Here is a 21,908-nt window from a genome sequence, read left to right on the forward strand (position 1 = left end):
TAGGTATCTCCCCAAGAGTATTTTCCAGCACTCAAGGCAGACAATTCACTTCCAGAATTCTGGTGTGGAAAATTTTCTTGCTTGGGAAGACTGGTTTATTTTTACATTTTTAATGCCTTCAGCCTTTATTTGTGAATCACAAGAATCTGATCGCCATCACCTGCCATCTTTGTAAGATTCATTAATTAGGTCTTTTCAGAGTCCTATATATTTTGAAAACTACATGATTAACTTACTCAGGGTATGACTTTGAGATACACGTATGTTGGGTGTTTTTAAGTTCATGCTGTTTCAGCAAAAACAACCGATTGAGTGATGCAGTAATTCTTTTCCAGAATAAAGCTAGGCTTTGGCTCACGTCTTAATCCCTAAGAGTACATGGCTTTAACTCTTGGTCTCCCAGGAAAGCCGTTGGTCGTTCCTGCATCTCTAACTGCAGACTGGCCCTGTGATGCTTCCACCCTGGATTTCAAGGGCTTATTTTGTACATGCTCCTTGTCCAACCTGACAGCTTCATTAAAGAGCATTCACATTTGTCAACATACTGGCTTTTCAAAGACTATGGGAAGTTTCCTTTCAGAACCTGCAGCCTTATATACCGTTGGCTGAACTACTCGGAGAGAGATAACCTATTTACATACTAAAAAGGTCAGTGTTGGACAGTCAGCAGTTAGAGATGAATTTGCTGCTGCTTGCAACTGGAGCATAAGAATTGGAGAGAAGCTGGCAATTTTGCTGTCTCTTTATCTGTGTAGACAGCAGGCATTGGTAAATACGAAGATGTCTGTTCCGATCCACGAGAGTGGTATTGCAGAGAAGCCGGGTGATGGACAAGCTCGCTCGTAGTTTAGAACCTTTCTGGTTACTAACAGGTATGTGGCCATGGGACGACCAAGGTCAGCCTCACCTACTAAAAACCGTAATTTGAGGTGGAAATATTTGCATAATACCTTTTCAGATGCTACTAGTAAAATACAAATCCTCCTAACAGACTTTAAATTATGTGGCTACTGCTTACTTAACCTTCATTTGCATTACAAAAGGTAGACTTTTAGGGGGCTTAAAACATTTTCTTTTGTGATCTTTTCAAAATCTCTTTAAATATCAGTGGTTTTATTTTGTTAATATGTGTTGAAAGTATCTTAAAAGGTGTTATTATATAAAGGCATTGGTTTTCTCAGAAATCTCTATAATGTTTTTGCTCCACATCCATTTGTAGATTTAAAGCAAAATAATTAGGGAGTTAAGATCCATGCCTCCATTTTAAATGTCGGGACATAACAAGAGTAAAGTCACAGCTGAAGGTAGAAAACTGGCACAGAAGGCTGTTGCTAAGTACAAGGCTGAAGTGCACCGAGACCGGAGTGAAGTCTTCCTCCTTGGTTATGGCAGCCGATCTTAGCAAACAAACAGCCATTGTCCTTTGTACCTTAAAACCATGGTGCATTCAGAGTTTCTGCTCAGAAGAGACAGCACGCCATTTAAGACTGCCTGTGTCAGGGAGGTCATGTCTCAGCCACGGCTGCTTTCCAAAAGTCCCTGGCGGCCACACAGTTTCACCCCAGGTGAGGTCCTGGTGTATTGCTGGGGGTCTACAGCAGCAGCTGATGGCAGCCATGTTCTCATGGGGACTGTGTGCTGTGTTACATATTCCGTGTCACCCAGAGGATTTATGAAGCCAGATGTGGACCTGGGCTCATTCTGTCTTTAGAGATGTATGAGGCAGCTTCCAGGGAGAAATTGTTCTTCGTATACGGGCACATCCCAGATGGTTCAGTGTGCCAATCTCCTTAATAGGCACATTCTGCACGATTCTTTGATTCCTCTGACTCCTGTTTTAAGGAGAGAGAAGCCAGTGGCACTGACAAGCTAGCCCTTCGCTGGCTGTCACAGAGGTTATTTGAACTTGGTTGGCACCCAGCCACAGTCTTCTGAGCCAGGGTGGCATCTGTCTTATGACCACTGTCCTAAATCAGACCGGCGGCGTAGGCTGTGCCTGGGGACTCCTGGCGATGATCCTGTACGACCAGAAGACACGGGCTCTGACTGTGCCCGCACTTCACCTGCCCCGACCGCGGCCTCTGTCACGCAGCGGTGGGCGCTCGCCCGCCCCAGCCTGAGCCTCACTCCCGCCTCTCTTGCAGAGTTCTCCGCTGGGCAGACGCAGCAGGCGCTTCACCAGTCGGTCTTCATGTCAGCCGTGGCAGCCCGCCCTTTCTGGGACCTTCCGCTCGGCAGGGAGCAGCACTGCAAGCTGCTGCCAGGCGTGGCTGACATCCAGGCGAGCCAGGTGGCCCGGTGGACGGTGGACGAGGTGAGCGGGGCTGCCGGGACCCCGGGCTGGGACCCGCCCTGCTGCTGAGATAGGGCAGCAGGTGCTGATCTACCTTGGCCTGCGGCGGAGGATCTCTGAGGCCCGGGAGGTGCTCTTTTCCTCTTAGGCTTTGCATCCACTGTGTAAGGTTTAAACCCAAACTGGAGGGAGAAGCCAGACATGATTTTGAGGAAATGAGGAGAGCCCATCGCCTGTCCAGCAGGTTCTGAGCCTCCTCTCCCCAACCTTATTCCAGCAATGCCCTGTGCCCCACGGCTGGCCATCCGCCCCGGGCTGACTTAGACAGAGGGGCTTAACCCTCCCACCCCCACACAGATTTAATCTGGGGCAGCACGAATGTATGAGCATCTCAGGCCTGCGTCCCCACGGCGTCTTCACTGCGCCAGTCGCCCTGGGGCGCCACGGGGGACCCCTCGTCCTCACTCCAGAGCAGGTCCCAAGATGATCGGGTCAACCTTAGGTTTATTTATAAAGTATTAATATATTTGGTCTCAACATTGTGTAAGAAGCTTTTCAGAGGGAAAAAGTTGGGTCCCATTTTAATATAAACATGCTTACAGTATTGGTTTTTAACAAGGATCAGTTAAGCCCCATTGCTTAATATAAAGCTAGAGAAATGCTTTCTATTTAAAGCAGTTTTCTTTTAAGGAATACACCATTTAACTGAAATTTCTTTTGATAAAGGTATTGTTTTCACTAGTCAGTCCTTAAATAAATTGTTTTCTAAATGAAAGGAAACCCTGGGTCACTGTGAGGACAAGGTTAGAGCTAGAGCTGGGGTTAAATTAGTCACAAAATGTTCGTAGAGCACTTACTGCAATCAACTTAACTAAGCTTGGTTTAAGCCTCCCTTGCCAGTTTTGGGCCAAGGAACAGCAGGTGGGGCTGAAGCCTGGCAGACAGCGGAGGCCGGAGCTGGCCCTTTCTGCTGCCCTCCCCGTGGCACCTCCCACGATCTGCGGGCAAATTCGCCTGCGCCCAGGCTGGCCGGAGCAGAGCAGACCACGCTGTCCCCCGGCCTGCCCCGCCACTCCTTCCCAAGGCCCACATGGTCCTGGCGGTGCAGCGCTGACTGCGTGTGCCGGGTGCAGCAGAGTGTTGGGGCAACGACTAGACTGTGATCCTGCTTCTTGCCGAGTACCCAGAGTCTTCCCTCCTTTATGAATTTTTACAAGTTTGCAGAGTGCGCCTCAGCCTCATGACCACGCAACTGAATTAAAACCTATTGTGTCTAGAATCAACTCACGTATGCTTTTGCCCTTGAGACAACACTGCACAAAACGGGGTTCAATTGCAGATTGAATGCAAGTCATTCGTCGTTCACTCCCAAGCCACTCACTGGAAGTGTCACCTGTTCTGAAGGAAGACTGAGAGTGGCTCCACTGCTCTCCTTGTCACTGGGCTCTGGGCCTCTCATGTCATCACTGTCCTGCACAGAAGGCTGTCACCGTGGATGGGGTGGAAGAGACAACGCTAAGGCCCCCTGCTCTGCTGCCTGTGTGTGCACAGTGCTTGAGTCTGGGTAATGAGGGAAGGTGGTAGAGAAGGATGAATTCTGGGGGTGTCTCTGCCCAACTTACAACCGTCCCCCTGGCATCCTTAGCATGCCCTGAAGACCTGCACGTGTAGTCCTGCCACTAGTCTGCAGAGCCTCATGTTCACACGGTTCCCCACTGCCTGCGGTACCCTCTCCCACTCTGCCTGCTGCCGCCACCTGCCCGTTGCTCTAAACTCACCTCCACCCCCTGCAGGAGGCTCCAGTCTGGGCCAGAGGTGATGTGTCCCAGCTCCTGCACGCCACTGCCTGACCATCACTGGGTGAGGAGAGGCCTCACGTCGCTCCCTTGGTGTGGCATCTTGAGAACCTCTCACTACACCTGGCACTTAGTAGACACCTAGTAAATGTTTGTTGAATGAATGTTCAATGACAAGAGAATCAATTGGGAGCTGAATTTTGAAGCAAAAGTGGAATGTGTCTAAGCAGAGAAGAGAAGGGGCGTCATTCCAGTCAAAAGGAAGCAGAGGAGGGTGCATGACAGTGAGTATGACAGACCCAAGGATGGCAGATACACAGTGTGCCCTTTGCTGTCATTAATAGCGATGATGAACTTATTAATATAATGATAGGCAGAAACTCTTATTTTGCCCATCTTACAGATGAGGACATTGAGGTGCCCAGAGATTAAGTGACTCACTTAAGGCACAGCCTGGAGCTGACTTTGTGCCCACCGTGCTCACTGTGGACCCGGGCACAAAGGAAGGTGACCTGGGACAGGGAAGATGGATGTGAACAGCCTGAGAGGTCAGGCAGAGCGTGTGCATGGCATGCGCTCAGCCGGACAGAGCCACTGTAGGCTTTTCTGCAGAAGGCCACTTTGTGAAGATGGTGTCGCAGGGAGGTGAGAATGGCAGACTTCTGCGAAGGAGCGGAGTGAGAAGCCGAGGAGAGGGTGACGCCCAGGGAGTGGTCACGTGCTGCTGGTGTGGAACCGTCGGGGCCGGCCTGGGCGCTGCCGTGAGAAGAACCCGGACTCAGCAGCCATTTTCAAGTCCAAAGCAATGGCACAGGGAAGTAGATTAGGTGTAGAAGACAAAAACGTGAAATGAGCCAAATGTGATTCCATTTATAGTCTCCACACTACACAGTTCAGTGCGTAATTAGGATAATGATGAGTGAGAGCTGCAAGGTCACCTGAAAGAAAGGGAGACCAGTGATGCCATCAGGAGTGAGGATCCAGTTAGGGGCAGGAGATGCCATGGCGACTTCGTCACTGGACATGCAGAGTCAGTGGCCCCTGTGAACCACAGCCGCGGATGCAGGGAGGTCCCAATGGAGAGAAACTCGAGACAGGTGCCCCTAAAGGGCAGGCAGAGGGTACTGAGGGGCATTCCCCCAGGGTGACAGTGCCCAGAGACAGCCTCTGAGGACTGGGGTCAGGTCGGCAGAGCACCCCACCCCCGTCAGAAAGGGCGGGGGAAGGGGCTGTAAAGCGGCAGTCTGAGGAGGACCTGGAGGGGTCCCTGCAAGGCGAGCGTCAGAGGAGCCCAGTCATGCATGCGCCATGCAGCGGGGCAGACCTCAGCGTCAGGTCGGGGGCTCCTGCTGGGGCCGTGGTGTTGGGCTTTAGATTTGGGAAAGAATGTGTGCAATATGTGCACTTTTTAATAGAGGAGCTTTCATTAACTCCTCAGGGGACCATCGTGCAGAAAGAACAGGAGCCACTGTTAGGGACACTGACCAGTGAGCAGGAAATGGGGGTGGGGGCTCTAATCTGACAAGTTGCAAGTTGGGCATTTAACAAAAGCAAAAGCAAGAGATTGGAAGCCGATTCAAGGGAAGCAGCTGATCCAAGTGCAAGTCTCATTAGGACGGGGAAGGTCTCCAAAGGAAGACTCAGAGAGGAAGACTGTTAGGAAGATCCCAGTTCCCAAGCTCTCTGTTGTGGGTACATGTGGAGTGTCAGCCTTTTATTGTTGGAAGAGGCCTTAGAGCTTTTACAGATTAAAAAAAAACCAGCCGTCAGAGAGGCTAAGTGCCTTGCATAAAGTGCTCCCGCTCTCGGGGCGTCCTGATGCTGCCGTAACCATGACTTCCATCAGGGCTGCGTTCCAGAGAGAACAGCGTTCATTATCCCCTAATGCTGAATATGTCTTAGTCCCACATCTCCCTACCTAGATGCCTCTGAGGACAAGGAGCACATCCTGTCTTCTCTACCCTCATGCACTGCAGCACATCTCCCAGCACCAAAGTAGGTTCTTAAGAATAATCTTTGATGGGTTGAAAATGTGGGCTTTGTGATCATTCCCTTTGTATCTTTGAAAATAAGGGCACTTTCAGAAGGGAGTCCACTCAGGAAGCACCCAGGGAGTACAGCCGACAGCAGAGTGAGGCTGCTTGCAGCCGCCACGGTGAAAACGGGGCGCAGGAGAGTGCTGATTTGAAAAGGCAGCCCCTGGCTGAGCGGGATCTGTGGGGGTGCGGTGCCTTCGTGCTTCCTTCGCCCTGGCTGCCTTGGAGAGGAACCTCTGCGGCCAAGGGCAGCACATGCTGAAATGAACTTGGCCATCCTGGTGTTAAGTGCCATTCAGCGAGACTTAACATGGGGTGTCTGTGGCAGAAGACGAAGTGAAAGAGCATTCGCTTTGTCAGCCTCCCTGGCCTGGGAGGAAGACCTCTGCTCTGCATTACGCTACCTGCGAAGAGAAGCCCGCACAGGGCCTCTGTGACACCCCCCGAGCTGGGAGCTGCTTTTAGCTCCTTTGTTCCCGTGGCTGTTTCCACTAGAGCAGTGCTTTTCAACGCGCAGACAGGCTGTGAGGTCAACTCAGCGGTTATGAAGTGAGAGGCAGGAACAGGTGAGAGTACGTAGTGTGTCACAAAGGTTATTGTTTTGTGAAACCTGGCTTGGAGACGTGTGTGGGTGTGTGCACGCACTAAGTTACAGGCAGCGTAGTGTCTTCTTACTCTGGGTTGTGAAAATATCCTGTACCAGTGTATAAGCTTTTAAGAGTAGGGACTAAAGTATTTTTATATCTTTTTACATCTTTACAGCAAAGCATCTTGTGCAGGGTAGGTGTTTGACAAACGTTTGGCCGAGTGAATAAATGAATGGCCAGGTGGATTTATGTGCTCTGTTCCTGCCAGATGTGGGTCCAGGCACATGTGGCGGGCAGGATGTGATAACATTGTCCGCACACTTACCGCCACGGGTGTACCTCAGTTATGCTTGGTGCCCATGTGAGTACTTTTATTTCTTAGATTCAAAAATGCTTCTTAAAACACCACATATAAATTGCCCTAGCCTCCACCAAGTGCTCCCTAAGCGTTCATTAACTTTAAAAGATGGCAGTCACCGTAAAAGTGGTCTTTACACAGGAGGGAGTGTTTTGAAAAATTCAGGGTACTGCCAACTAAGCATAGCAGCCTTACACAATTGGGCCTTTTTTAAAAGGGCAAATAAACTCTGCTGTTAAAAAGCGAGACCAGGCTGGAAACATGGTCCCTGGCGGACTGTTAGCCGGTACAGTGAGGCACACATCTCCGGGCTCAGCAAGACAGAGGCACCGCCGTTTGGAGAGATTTAAGGCAGCGCAGCCCGCGGAAGAACATGAGCCTGCGGGGCCCAGGGAGGATGCCAGGGAAAGTAGGTCGTGGGGGAAGCGCGTCGGGTGAAGGGATGGGCTCATCTGAGAGCCGGGTGATGGCATCCTTCTTAGTCTTCCCAAACTGCTGTCTCATGCCTAGAGTTAACTTACTCCGTGTCCTTCCAAAGCAAAGCAGGGGTTTGAGCTGCAGGGCACCGAGCTCCTGAGGATGCGGAGAAGGACTGTGTGTCACAGCACTGCATGGGGCACTTCCCAGAGCCAAGGCCAAGGGGAAACACCCGCGTGGCAGCCCCCAGGCCACTTGGCTTCTCTGAGCCAAGGCCAAGGCCTGGGCCACCTGCCGGGCTCCAGCAGGGTGACGGTTACCTTTGAAAAGGCATCCTCCTCCCGCCGCTGTCGGTTCTGTGGGTGGAGGACAGATGGATGATCCTTTCCCCTTCCCGTGAGTTCGCTCCCATCAGAACAGCTGTCCACATTTTATTAATGCTGTGGACTTAAAAGGAAAGAAAAGTGTTCATCTTTTAAGGGGAGAATGAGAGAGAAGCTTTTTGATATTATTCTAGGGTATAGTAAGGTGCACTACATTTAGAAAATTTGTAGCAAAACTTTCTATGAAAGCTCAAAATATAATTTATTCTTAGGGGACATAAATACCAACTAACACCGAATCAAGGCCTGTGGATATTTTTTAATTCTTGGCCAGAAAAGTCTGCCTCAATAGATTTCGGGTAACTTGTTCTTTACTTTGGAAAAAGGAAGATAGACTGAGTTGAATGGGCATCGCTTTCCAAAGTGGCAGAACCTTGGGCGTGATAGAGCAGAGGGCACACAGCCGCCCCCATCCGAGGACAGCGGAGTCCACGGTGGCTAGAGGTGGGTGTGCAGCTGCTCTGGCTGGCGGGGGCCACCGTTCTCGGCAGCTCTGGCCTGCTCTGTTGACACTTTGGTTTGACGCATTAGTTATTCCCATTAAAAAATCCAATGTACCTTTGACATGGACAAGGATTTCTTGGCTAACAATACTGAGGAGGGGGACCATGGTCTTTTTCTCATTTGTTTGCCCAGGAAAGGACAGTTTGACATATGCAGACCATCGGAGCAACTGGCAACACTACTGCTGTGAACAGAGGTTCTTAGAGCAGGTGTCTAAGAGACCCTCTTTCTAGCTAACGACTTCACTCCACCAGTGGGGAGACCATTGTCCCTACCGCTGACGTGGTTTCCTCGCCCCAGCTGGTGATTAAGATTGAACAAAACGTGGGTCTTCAGCTAATTCCTGGTCCCACACTTCTGTAATATTTGCATTTTTTCCTCCTATGACATTCAGCCCCTCTTCCTGTAAAAGAGTCATCCCAGCAGAACTGGGGCCATTTTGCCCCCCAGAGGCATTTGGCAGCATCTGGACACATTTTTGGTTGTCACAACTGGGATGAGGACATTGGGACTGGCGCCAGTCAGTGGAGGCCAGGGAGGCTGATAAACACCCCTCGATACCACAGGGCAGCGCCCGCAGCAAGGAATCACCTGGCCCAAAGTGTCAGCAGTGCTGAGGGTGGGAAACCTGCTCTAGAGCATTTTTCCTGGACTCCGCTCTAGTTCCTTTTGCTGCCACACCCAGCCTGTCATCGGGTCACCTCCCGCCTCTGCTCCAAGCTCTGCGTGGAGAGGAGCGTCCAGGCCGGCAGGGCTTCCCGCTAGACCCCACACTGCCCGAGCATCTCTCCAGCCACCTCCAGTGCCGGGGTCCTCAGCCCTCCGTGCTCACTGGAATCAGCCGGGGAGCTCTGAACATGCACACCCAGCACGTGGACCCAGTCCAGCTTGATTAATGTGTAATCTCTGTGGCATGAGGCCTGGACTCCAGTCGGTTTAAAAGCTCGGCAGGGGATTCCAGTGTGTGGCCAGGGTGGAGAACCAGAGCACTGCTGTCCCTGCTCCCTGCCCTGGCCGGGAAGCGCAGACCTACGCCCGGAGACCACACCGCCCTCCCGCCTCCCCACCACCCCCATCCGCTCCTTGGCTCCTGCCACTGACACCACCCTGCTCATGCCTGTCCTGTGCTGTCCTGCTCCCGGGCTTGCTCCTCGGATCCTCTACGCCTAGAAGCTCCTTTCCACCCGGGCACCCAAGATCACCACCAGTAGGGATGCTGCACATCCACTGTGACCATCTCAGCCACCACCTTCTCTGTGACGCCCTCTGAGTTCCCACCTGAGATGCAATCGTCCCTCCCTGAGGCCCACGGCCTTCCTCCTCTCTCACAGATGCCAGCACATCCGACCAGGTGTCACAGCAGGGGATAAGCTTCCTGTCCTCGCCTCTTCCCTCAGTGGACCCTCCCCCAGTAGTCAAACATCAACTCATGGGAAGTTCAGGCCCAGCTGCTCACAGGAGCCACCCTCCCAGCACCCAGCAAGAGTCCTCACACGCAGCCAGGGTTGGGACATGTGGCCAGAAGAGCGGCTTGGAGCGTGACAGAGCCAGCCCCTTCCGTGTCCTGGCCTGAGACACCCTCGAGGCCACGCTTCATCACCATTGGCACTGTTGTCACCTGCCCCAGCTGCCCTGTCCCTGCAGCTGCCCATCCCTTGGCTTTCAGCAGCTCCCTGCAAATACCAAACCCTTGTTCCATGCTTCCTGCTCACCTGGGAAAAGAAAACCATGTTACTGCAGCAAGCAGACTCGGCATCCTTCGCCTGTGAACTGCCAGAGCACCAGGTTTTCCTGGGAACCGGCTTGTGATGCCCAGAGCCCAGGCCAGCGCACCAGCCCAGGTGACCCTGGGGCCAGGAGGTGGCATTGCACAGCAGCACGATGACTGGTTCAGGAGGGTTTTATGCAAGCCTTACCATCCCACACTTGCAAAGGATGATTGTAAAATGACTCATGTTAAAATATACCTGCAGCGCCAGAGGTGAATGAAGCAGACGCCAACACGCTGGTTGACCCCAAACAGAAGATATTCTGCGCTCTTCACATTTGCACAGACTAAATACAGCTGTGAGACCACAGGGGAGAGAGCTCAGGAGGGCACTCGGGTGTCCGGCCCGCGGGTGAGCCCTGTGGGTGTTGGCTGCTCTGTGTGTAGCCGGGATCAGGGAAGCCTGGTGCTCCGTGCCGCACCGTGGGGGACATGTCCTCTGACTTCTCCTGAAGGTCGTGGAGGGAGAGAGCGCTCCCAGAGCTCTGTGGAGGTGGAACATGTCAACACAAGACCCTGAGCTCTCGGGTCCTCTTGAGGACCTTGCATGAGACTGGGGAGAGGAGAAGGGCCCGTGCACACAAGAGGCAGAGAGTCAAAAAGAAACAAACAGAAAGACAGTTCCCACAAACATCACCCCCAAGATCACACGCACTTGCTGTCGCCCACGCTGCGACAGTGCCAGACCTGGTCAGAAGCGGCCAGAACCCAGCTGTCATTTCTGTTGCTGGGAGTCTATGCTGCATCATGTTTGTTCAGCCAGCTCCCCAAAAGTGTCTGCAGGGAGCACTCAGTGGCTCCCTGAGCTGATAGCCAGATCTTGGCCTGAGCTCCCTCTCACTGAAAGGAATTCAGGGCGTGTTGGGATGGAGAGGGAGGGAGAGGTTGAGGGTAGGAAGTTGCATTGAAGAGACTGATTCTCCAGGACTGGAGGTTTGAGGATAGAAAACCTAAGTTCCAGCACCATCTCCACTACTTACTGGCCGCGTGCAGCCTTGGGCAAGTTATTCAGGCTCTTTGGACTTCAGCTTCATCATTATTTCTGTGGGAATTCACCTTGGTGTAGGTGTGTGGAGTTCCTGTGGCCTGCCAGGACCATGTGGGGTCCCGGGGACACAGAGGGAACCTTGCCATTGGGTCTGCCTGGAAGCGAGTGAGCAGGTCCTCACTCGTGAGGGTCACTGTGATGACTGCCCCTCAAGGCCAGCGCCCTCCCCTCAGTGACCCCGCAGGGTGGTCAGGAGAATCAGAGACAGGAAGCTTCCAGAATGCCAGAGCTCCACGGAGGTGGAAGCTGTCATTGTCATCATTATGATCACAGCCCCACATAGGTCAGCCTGGTAATAAGAGGACAGAGAAGATGCTGGGCCTGGCTGATTCCTGAGCTGAGAAATGCTAATGTGACTTGATAGCTATGATTTAAATCCCAGCTGCTTGAGGGATTTGAAGTATATTTTACTCCAGTGTTGCATTACTACAACCCCCAAATTATTTCAGGTGCGTGTTTTAATAATTTTACTTTGTGCTGTAGGTGGCTGAGTTTGTACAGTCTCTTCTGGGCTGCGACGAGCATGCCAAGTGCTTTAAGAAAGAGGTAAGAAATGTAAAAATTATATATATATCTATACTTCTAGACCCCGAAGTGCTTTTTCCCATTTACCAAAGTGTAAAGAAGAGCAGTTTGGGGAGGCAGGAGAACGGGGTCCAGCAGGACAGAGCCCAGTGGTGCAGGGGGGATAGGGAGGGTCCTCTGATGTTTAGCTGTGCTTTGTTGCAAAGGCCATGGCGTTTAGCTGGTACAGCATACCCAGTAAATACGCTATTTGGTGGACAAGAACATAACCAAGATAATTAATACCTGCGGGTGTCACAAAGCCTCTGCATTGGTGGCTTTTAGTCACACTGGGACAAGGGAGGAATCCCCCCTTGGGACTACACCAGGGAAGTAGAGGGGACTTGTCTACTCCAAAGTGAGGACGGGGCCATCCTGGCTATCCCTGCCCTGCACCTGCTTCCAGAGGGACACAGAGAAGCCCCCAAATCCTTCTGCGGGGTTTCTGCTTCCCACCCGGGAATGTACTGAACTGCTTAACATATTTTCTAGAATTAGTATCCGTAGCCACAGGGCCGCCGGGGACTGGACCAGCTACAGAATGACCATGCGGATAGCAAGGCTAGTGATTGCTGTGCGCCAGGCGCTGCTCTAGGCATCTGGCAGCCATTGTCCTTTGATCCTCACAACAACTGCGCAATGGCAGCCGGTTACCCATGCAGAAGCCACAGCTCAGGAAGGGTGGGCAGAGCAAGACAAGGGCAGAGTCGGGTTCAGCCCATACCCATCTGAATCCAGAGCCTCCGTCCTTGCTCTAGAACTCTCCAAGAAAACTGCCCTCCTAGAGACTCAGGAGAGCAGCGCAGGCGTCTCCCTCTGTCGGTTCAGAGCGTGCGTGGTTCAGGGGAGGTACTCGTGGAGTTTTGGGTCCCGGGCCTCTCCAAGTGCAGCAGGGAACTGAGCATCAGGGTCAGATGGCACTAGCTTGGGCAGCTGCCAGTGGTAGCATGAGCTTCGCCTGGTTGCACCTGTGCTCAGCACTGCTTGGGCACAGTCGGCCCAGCCTCAAAATACAGTCCATGCTCTACAGGTAGCGACAGCCAAGAGCCACCTGGACAGTGAGTCCCTGCGTGGTGAGGGGAAGGAGTGGCTCTTTGCAGGTCCAAGTGCTCACACCTGGCTCTCACCGGCGCTGTCACCTGGGGCAGATCCCTGAACCTCTCCTATCCCTCCCCTCTGAAACACAGACTTACATGAGGGGCCTTTAACGCTTAGGATTAGTGTGTTTCAAGTACTGAGCCCAGTTCTGGTCCCAGAGGGCGGGCTTAGTAAGGCAGCAATATGCAGCAGAGGGTCTCCTCTGGGGTCTAACAGCTTTATCTGAAATCCCAGCTTTGCCTCTTAGAAGCTGTGTGACCTTGGGCAAGTCAGTAAGCCTGTAATTCCACCTTTCTTCATCCACCCTAAGGGGGTGTTGGGAGGATCAAACACAGATAATAGATTATTACAGCTCCATAAATGTCAGCGTTACCATCATCACCACCATTCCCATATTCTTAGGATAGCTGGCTATTTGGCCAGCAATTTTTGCCCGAGAATGCTGGAGTTGAGCCCAGGTCAGGGAATGGAAGTGGGCATGTTCTCTCTCCTCTGCCTTGGAGAACGTGTTCTTTGTCCCGTGGGAACTGTGTTCCCTTCTCTAGATGGAGGAGTCTTCATCAGACAAGATAGCATAAGTGCACAGGAAGCTTTTAAAAACTTTTTAAATGGTAAAACTTTAAAACTTCACCCCAGGGATCCAAGGATAATCCTATCAGTAGGACATTGACACCTGGGACTGGTACTATTAAGTTTTAAAAGGTTTGAGCCATGCTACCAAGTTCATGGACTGGTGTTCCCATGGAAAACCCTTCCGTGCCTGTCTTCTCGGTGCCGGGGCCAGCAGTTACCTCAGCCAGGCTGTCTCAGGCAGGTGCCGGGCACGCCGACGTCCCCAGGGGTCAAGGTCTGAGGTCACTGGGGCCCCCGAAACCTGTGGAAAACCAGCCTGCACGGTGGCCGTTTGCCATCACGTGCATCTCAGGAAAGCTGTCACATTTTAGATCACAGTATTTTTTAATTAAAAAAAATTGTCAAGTAAAGGTTGAATATATTCAAAGTGCATAATGTGATGATTTGATACACGTGCACCGTGTGTCCTGATCACGATCATATTAGTTAACACATCCAGCGCCACCCACACCATCATCAGAGACCCAGAACTTGCTCACCTGGAGCCAGGAATCATTCTGAGCCCGTTTCACAGTATGTTTTAGAAGTTCATATATAAGACATTTATTTTGTATGTATTTTTGCTTATAATGGCATTTATTACAGAAAAAAATTTTGAATACAGGAAAGTTAAAAGGATAAAACAAAAACTAACCACCGTTCTATCAGCCAAAGATAATTTCCATTAACATTTGGTGTAAAGACTTCAAATATTTTGAATATGTATGCATATATATGCAGTCAGGCATATTTAATTTTACAAATTAAAACTGAGATCATATCATGTTTCATTGTTTAATGATTTATGAAAGGTTTTCCAAATCATTAAATGTTTCATTGAGACATGCATTTTAGTGACTGCATAGTAGCCCATCCTGTGACTATACCATAATTCTTTTACTTCTCTATTGTTCAACACTGGGTTGTTTTCCATATTTCACTACTACAAATAATACTAGAGTATACACATGGCACACTATTCTCTTGAGCAAAATTCATGGAGGCTTAGCTGGTGATATGCTTAAGACTCTTGATACAAATTGAGGCCAAGATTTTTAAAACATAACAATAGAAATTTAGCCTGGGAACAGATAATATATATTGAATTCATATTTAACAGAATAAGCACCTTCTTCATTTAACTTAACTTCAAAGTGCTGGAAGAAAAAAGTGGAGTTGCGTGATTGTCAGGGCTAAGCCGTGCGAGGGACACCTTCATCCTCTCTTGCTACTCAGCTCAGTGTCACTCTTGGCTCCCAGGAGTTATTGACCAATAAACAAACTTTATTGGCAGGATATTTTTATTTGTTTTTACTTATTTATTTGCAGCAGATCGATGGCAAAGCCTTCCTGCTCCTGACACAGACAGACATTGTCAAAGTAATGAAGATCAAACTGGGTCCAGCACTGAAGATTTATAATTCCATCCTGATGTTCAGGAATTCCCAGGACCTCACTGAGGAAGACATTGTCTCAGACCAGGAAGTCAGGGGATGAGTTCGCTCCCGAACGCCCGCTGGCACCAGGACCTGCGCTGTCTCAGCAATAAGTTGGAGCACATTAATTTGATTTTAATGTCCCCATGGTCATATCCACATTTAATCTGGACATTATAAATCGTCTGTGGTTTATATGTTTGCAGGATCTTGACGACTGATCAAGTGCCAGTGACTCAGAGACTTAGGCACGTGTTCAGGTTTGGGTTTGGGTTTATGAACATCGTTATTTTTGGTGGGATCCTTTCAGCTCTGATGTGTTTGCAGCAGACAGACCAAAGAAGCCCACACATGCACCTTTGTCCTTTTCCCTCACTATAAAAGAAACCATTTTCCATTTTACAAGCAGAAGACTCTCAAGTGGTAAGATATTAGAAAGACAGTATTCATAAATACATTGTTGTTAACATTTTCACCAGAACAAGGTTGGCTCAGATCTGCCATCTGGGCGCAGTGAGGCTAAGAGTTAGAGGCTTGGTGCTTTAAAAAGACTTCATGTGAGATTTTAGTGTACTTTACTCAGGAAAGTGTGAATCTTAAAATAATAATAATAATAATAAGCACATGTTTTCATGATTCATAATTCTCCTATTTGTTCCATTAACCATTTCTCAGTTGTGCTCCCAAGGCTTCCTAGCACCTAGGAGAAGGAGTGTGCCCAGGAGTAAGGAGAGGACAGGCAGGGGGCACTCCCAAAAGCTGGCGAGACCCTCCACCAGCAGCAGGGCCTCGGGGGACTCTGCACCAACGTTGGCATTGGCTGGTGGGCCAGACACCCACCTGCACAGAAATCCCCCCCCCCCAATTTCTCCTGCGATCTGTCCGCATCTGTGTGATGAGGAGTTATGCTACTCTGGGGCCTTGTGTACATCTATACAAACAGACGCATGCCATCAAAAGGGAAGATCTCTACAGTAGGGAGCTTGGTATCTAATCTTTGTTTGAAAAATTCTGATTTGTTATCAGACTTTATCTGTTTTTTAAACGTGATTGTATCTTGACTTAAGTTGTGTAGAGTCAGTCCCACAGTTTTGAAAGGCAAAGACCTCTCTTCTTACACCTCTTACTACTCTTACACCTGGAAACAGCTACAAGTGCCCTCATGGGAGTGGCGATCACCATTTTGGGTGGGGAAAGAAAGGGAAGAGATACAAAAAGAGACTCAGGCCTGACTGCACACATTTGCTTCATTAGGAATGTTATGGTTTGATTCTGCTTAGAGAATTTCTCAAACTTTGGGTCACTGAAGAAACAAAAATCTTCTCGAAGAGGTGTGCATATGTTACATCCTTACCTAAATGGAATTTTAATATATTATTAGTTGTTCTACATTTTGTTTCTATGGAGTTTTGTTTGTTGTTTTGTTTTGTTTGGCTTTTTGTAGACTGCCACGTGCAATTAAAATCCCTGCTTCTGCTATGTTAAAAATTTTAATATATTTTAAATGATAATAAACAGATAATACCTATAACTCACTACTTCAATGAATATGTTGTTATAACCTGTGCCCACACCACAGTCTGGAGTCTGTTTTTTCTCAGCTGCAGAGAACATGGGTAACTCTGCCTGCATGAGCTAGCAAAGAAGTCAGGCGTTTTTGAGTACCATGTTCCTTGGGATATATTTTCCTAGGGAAGTAGGTTTAGGTGTTAATACTTTGAGAGATTAAATTAGAGGTTTTTTAATTAATAAGAATCTCAAAATTGCCCATTGTATATCCTCCATGGGAGATCTGAGATTTGTGGTTATGTATTTAATGCATGTAATTTCAGCAGAAGGACCTAGAACAGGATGGCTAATACCAAGCCAAAATGGAGTTGAACTGTTGTGTTCCTAGGGGACAGTGCAATCAGAAAGAGATCTATCCAGGTATCCAGCTACCTGCTGGACACCCCCACTTTGTCACCCACGTAGCTCAACCTTGATGTAGTTCACTGGGAGCTCGGGTGACCCCGCTCCCCGCCCCAGTATTCCTCGTCTGAGTGAATGATGCCATCATGAGTAGCTGCCCAAACCAGGGAACCAAAATCACCTGACTCTGCATTTCTGTGGCATTATTCTTCTACCACACCTCACTGGAGTTGGGAAGGCTCTGCATAGCCGGCTCTCGACAGCAGTTTGTGCAGGACCTTGTACACTGCAGACATCCACAGCCCGGCCCTGCCTCCGCCTGCAGGCAACTCTCTCTGCACTCACGCACATTCAGGCTGGATTTGCACTGAATTTCTTCCTTTCTCTAGACCCACCGTGTTCTTAGGACTCTCACCTTTGCACTTGCTGGTCCCTCTGCCTGAGATGTTCTTTCCTCTCCTCCTCCCTCTTCCTCAGGGGTCTTCCTGGACACCTTCTCAGTGAGGTTCCCAACTAGCCCCACAGCCCAGCACCCTGTACCGCCCTTCCTGTTGCTGTTCACTCTTTGTTGCTATTACTTGTTTGCCTCTCCCTGCTAGTCCAGAAGATCAGCGAGGACAAAGACTGTGTGGCATGTGCATCCCTTCTTCCTAGCACTTGGCATGGTATCTGGCACGTAATCGGAACACAGTCACGTGTTGCATCAGTGCGTGAAGCAAGCCAATCAGGCTCAAATGCAAACCCCAGCTCTGCAACTTCCTAAATAACTAACTTCTCCATAAAATGAGAAAATATTACCTATACCAAAGGTTTTTCATATTTAATTTTAGGGACGCGGGCATGTTTGTGCATATGAACGACATAACACACATAAGGTGCTGTCACCTAAGAGTAGCCACTAAGTAGGTGTCAGGAAATGACAGCAGCAGCTATTCATTTCTTTACGTGGACTGAGGGCCAAGCTTCCAGGAATCGCCCATGTACAAACCGCTTAAGTTTTTGCATCACTCCTGCCCCAGCCTGCAAGGACGCCACAGGATGCACCCTTCTCAGTGTGGCTCCTCTCCAGAGGCCCAGGAGCACGGAGGGCAGACCTGGGGTGATGTTAAGGGGCCCGGACTGCCCTGGACTCAGCTCTGCCCACGTTCAGCTTCCACTCCAGTTTCCCTTCCCCTCCCCCAGTGCTCTCCAGGAAGGTTAGAAACATTCAGAGTTGAAGTCTTTCCCTCTGCCAGGAAGACCCCCACACACACACTGCCAGGGGCCAAGTAGCATCCAGAAATGACAGGTGGTGCAAGGACCGGTGATGGGAGGGCCACACTGCCTGGGCACCAGCCTCAGCCTCGTCCTCTCCTCTTTTCCTGGTCCCCACCTGGAATGTTAGTTGAGCCAGAGACGGGGCAAAAAATTGCCAACAGGGCTTTAAGAAATACAGGCTTCTAGATTATTAGAAAGAATTCCCCCAAAGGACCATTGGTACGACACAATCATAAGTACACACCATGATGCTGGAAATTAGATCATTAGCAAGAATCCTAAGGGAGCTTAGGACTTCTGAGACTGGAGTCTTTGAATGCCTGTAATTTCAGATAACTTGCAAAAATAAATTTCTCTCGCTTCCAACAGCCCTAGGACATTAAAAAAAAAAAATCTATCGTTAACAATCTCTGAACACTGTTTTCCCTCTCTGTGGTTAGAAATCCTGACCTCAGAGGACCCACGTACTAAAGAGTTTCCAAGAGTAACGACGTAAGTGATTGACTCCTTGTTAACACAGGACTCCGTGTCATGGCATCCTTCCCTCGCTGAGTGATGACTGTCAAACGTACCTGGGATTTCATGGATCAGTCATTTTGTCTGTAGACTCCCCACCTTTTGAGTAAGGGTTGGAGGCATGAAGAGTAGTGGAAAGTACTCTGGCTTCAGAGGGAAGCCCATGGTTGAGTACCGAGCCCTGTGCCTGGCCAGTTGCAGGATCTAGAAGCGTTTCTTAACCACCTGTCAAATGGCCAACTTGCCACATTTACCTATTTCTTTTGTAATGTTGAGTTTTGCTTCCTATCATTTTAAGGAATATTCAATTTGTCTCTGCAATTCCTAGGGCTGAAGACTATGTGCTTGAATTTGAAGGGTTCCGATGAATATATTCTTAATATTTGAGAATATGTTCTTCATGAATATTTTCTCTTATAAATATATTCCTCTTAAAAACTTATTCTTGTAAATATATTCATGAAGAATATAATTGTTAATACATTTTTGAATATTCAGAATCTTTATAAATACGTTCTTCCTATGAATAAATATATTAATGAATAATATATTCATAAGACATCTTTCTTCAAAAGTACATTCTTGTTATACTCTCAGTCTCTGTCTCTCTGCCCTTCTGTCTCCAGCCCAGTTCCAGCAGGAGGCTGGGCCGGCCAGACTCGTTCGTTGCACTGATCCTGCGAAGACGAAACGAAATCCAGTCAACTCAAACTCTAGTTAAGTGAGTGGATCTGCCGACTGAGCCATTTGGTGACTTGGTGACCAGCAACGTGATTTCTCAGTGAAATTGCTTGCTTCCAAGTCTCTGCACGATAGATCCCTTTCAGGCAGGTGCTGGATTTTGAATCCAGTGACCGATAAGACACACCCCTGCTGCCACTGCCGAACACCAGGCTGGGATGTGCAGGGACATCCACAGGGTGGCCGGGCAGCTGTGATGGCTCAGCTCTCCCGTGATGACAGCAGAGGACTGCAGCACGTGGCCAGCATGCGTGTCCCTCCCTTCGTTGTCCCCCCCCCCCCCCGGGGACCACAGTTGCAGAGGGGCAAAGCCGCAGATGTCCCAGGCACTGTAACAGTGGCGCACAGGAATGACAGAGAAATGGAGGCAGGTCAGGGAGAAGGTGGGGTGCTAAAGTTTAAGAACAACCGTTAAACAGGCAATGGAGAAATGAGACTTTGCATTGAAAATATTGAGAGTTAATTTATTTTTCTCCAAATAGTTTTATTTTGTGGGATCGGACTAGGTGTTCTGTGCTATGTTTTGCCCATAAGACAACATCCATCAACTTCAGTTTGAAATTAGATTGATCCCTTTGATTTGGGAATCGAGGCACCAAAGCAAACTGATGCATGAAGAACACAAAGTGCGGAACAATCCCAGGTTAAACCCAGATGTTCCTACACTGGGTTGAACTGCAGTTGTTGCATTGCAGCTAAGAGCCGCTGTACTCAATACGCGTGGGGATTGTTTGTGATACATGCGTCAGTTGTTTTATGCTGGGGTCTAAATGATCTTTCAGAAGGAAAAAAATATCAAGAACTAGTGCTAATATGAGCTCAGTTTTATTTTTTAGAAAAAGAAAAATAAAGGTATTTTTACAGGATCTCTAGCCAAAGATGCATGAATGTCTCCAACGGCTGGCTGTGGGAATGGGTCAGACGCACGTGGCATGTGGCATGTGGCTCCCGGGCAGGCAGTTCTTTCTCTGTAAATTGCTCCGTGATTTGAGGTTAGGAGCTGCCCTGACAGTTTGCTTCAGAAATCAGTGGAGGTTTGGTGGTTTTATTTTTTCCAAGAAGCAGAAATTGGAATTTCATTTGGCCCGTTCTCTCCGACAAAAAGAGTCAACAAGCCAGTCAAAAATCAGTTTATTACAGGAAGATTTATCAGACCGGTTACTTGGTATTGGTAACTGAATTTTTTTCACTTTAATTTTTCAACCAATTTGCAAAGTGAGCAACCAGCTTTCCTTATTTTCAGAATAGCTTTGTCTTTCACAGGCCCTTGTTACCGTCACTTTGAAACCTGTGGTTGTCCTTCCTGGACCCTCAAAGAGATTTACACCCAGGCCTTTGAGACTAGGAAAGTTAAGTTTAAGAGTAGATGGAAAAATATCACAGATACACATCCATATAGGCTTTAAATTTTTCCTTAAATTAACCAACAAATTCACCTGCACAGATGTCCCTGTCTGTCCATTGTGGAAATTATTAAATCCATGTATTCAAGAAATACTTAACGAGAGCCCACTACGTGCCAGGCTCTATCAGCATTTGGGATGTATCTCTGGACAAAACAAATAAAAATCCCTCCTTTCGTAAAGCTAAAATTTAAGTGGGTAGACATAAGCAATAAATAATAAGCATAAAAATATGAAGATAAATAGAGGAAGAATAAAGAGAGGAAAGTCTAGGTTCTCATGATGGAGATACGGCCTAGCTTGTCCACAGGTGGCAGACAAGATGGTCAGCTGGTGTAGCTGGGTGGAGCCCCTGCCATTTAGGTACTTGAGTCACGCGACATGTACCTACACACACCTGGGTGTGCTGTAATTCTTTTTAGGTTTTTGTTCATGCTTTGCCATTGTAAACTGTGGAGATGTTCACATCTCTACAAAGAGGTACCTGTCATTAGATATTGCTAATTAAGTGGCTCAAGAGTGTGTATTTTAAGTACCAGTTTGATGTTAGCAATTAAGTAACCTGTTACCTGGAAGTTTTTAGACCTTTTCCCCCCTGGATTATAAGTAGCAATTAGCTAGAAGTAATCAGATATACTTCTAATGTGATTAACTAAAATTGTCATCAGGTAATTTTAAATACTGCCATGCTTTAAATACAGACCCATTAATTTTACCTCAGTGGTGTTCTAATATTTATTATGCATACATAAGAATTTTAAACAAGAATATGTTTTCACATAGCTATGCTTTGTAATCCTGCCACCCCTAAAAATTATCCAACTAACAAGTTTGATTCTCACAGCCCTCCAGTAGGGTAGCTAAAGGTTAATAATGTGTTTTGAGAGCTGGTATGATATTGAACTAAAAAAGATAACATCTTGATGATGTCTGGTAAAAAGGTGAGAAAACTTGGTGTAAGTCAACACTAAGAACCTAGACTGGGTGTTGCATTACAACTGTTGTCAGTGCCCACACAGGGCACATTTTTCAAATTAGTCATTTTGGTGCATGTTAACTTGAGAATTGCTAAGCTTTAAAGGATGCACAATTTTAGCAAAAACAATTTTATTTATTTATTTATTTATTTATTTATTTATTTTGCTCTAGGCAAGTCCTCTTAAATGGAAGAGTCTGTAAG

The 21,908-nt window shown here is 48.5% G+C and overlaps 1 protein-coding gene across 5 annotated transcripts in view; it reads left to right on the forward strand.

The window, feature by feature from the left end:
• The window catches only part of L3MBTL4 (L3MBTL histone methyl-lysine binding protein 4), a 404,316-nt gene extending 387,891 nt beyond the window's left edge, over positions 1-16,425 (forward strand). For all 5 annotated transcript variants that reach the window (XM_045527505.1, XM_045527504.1, XM_045527503.1 and 2 more), the window contains 3 exons: positions 2,145-2,314; positions 11,674-11,736; positions 14,794-16,425. In XM_045527505.1, coding sequence (XP_045383461.1) covers positions 2,145-2,314; positions 11,674-11,736; positions 14,794-14,961 — 401 coding nt within the window. In that variant the 3' untranslated portion in view covers positions 14,962-16,425. The remainder of the gene's footprint in view (positions 1-2,144; positions 2,315-11,673; positions 11,737-14,793) is intronic.
• The last annotated feature ends 5,483 nt before the right edge of the window (positions 16,426-21,908 follow it).

The sequence above is a fragment of the Lemur catta genome, chromosome 16, assembly GCF_020740605.2.
Source record: "Lemur catta isolate mLemCat1 chromosome 16, mLemCat1.pri, whole genome shotgun sequence".
NCBI lineage: Eukaryota > Metazoa > Chordata > Mammalia > Primates > Lemuridae > Lemur > Lemur catta.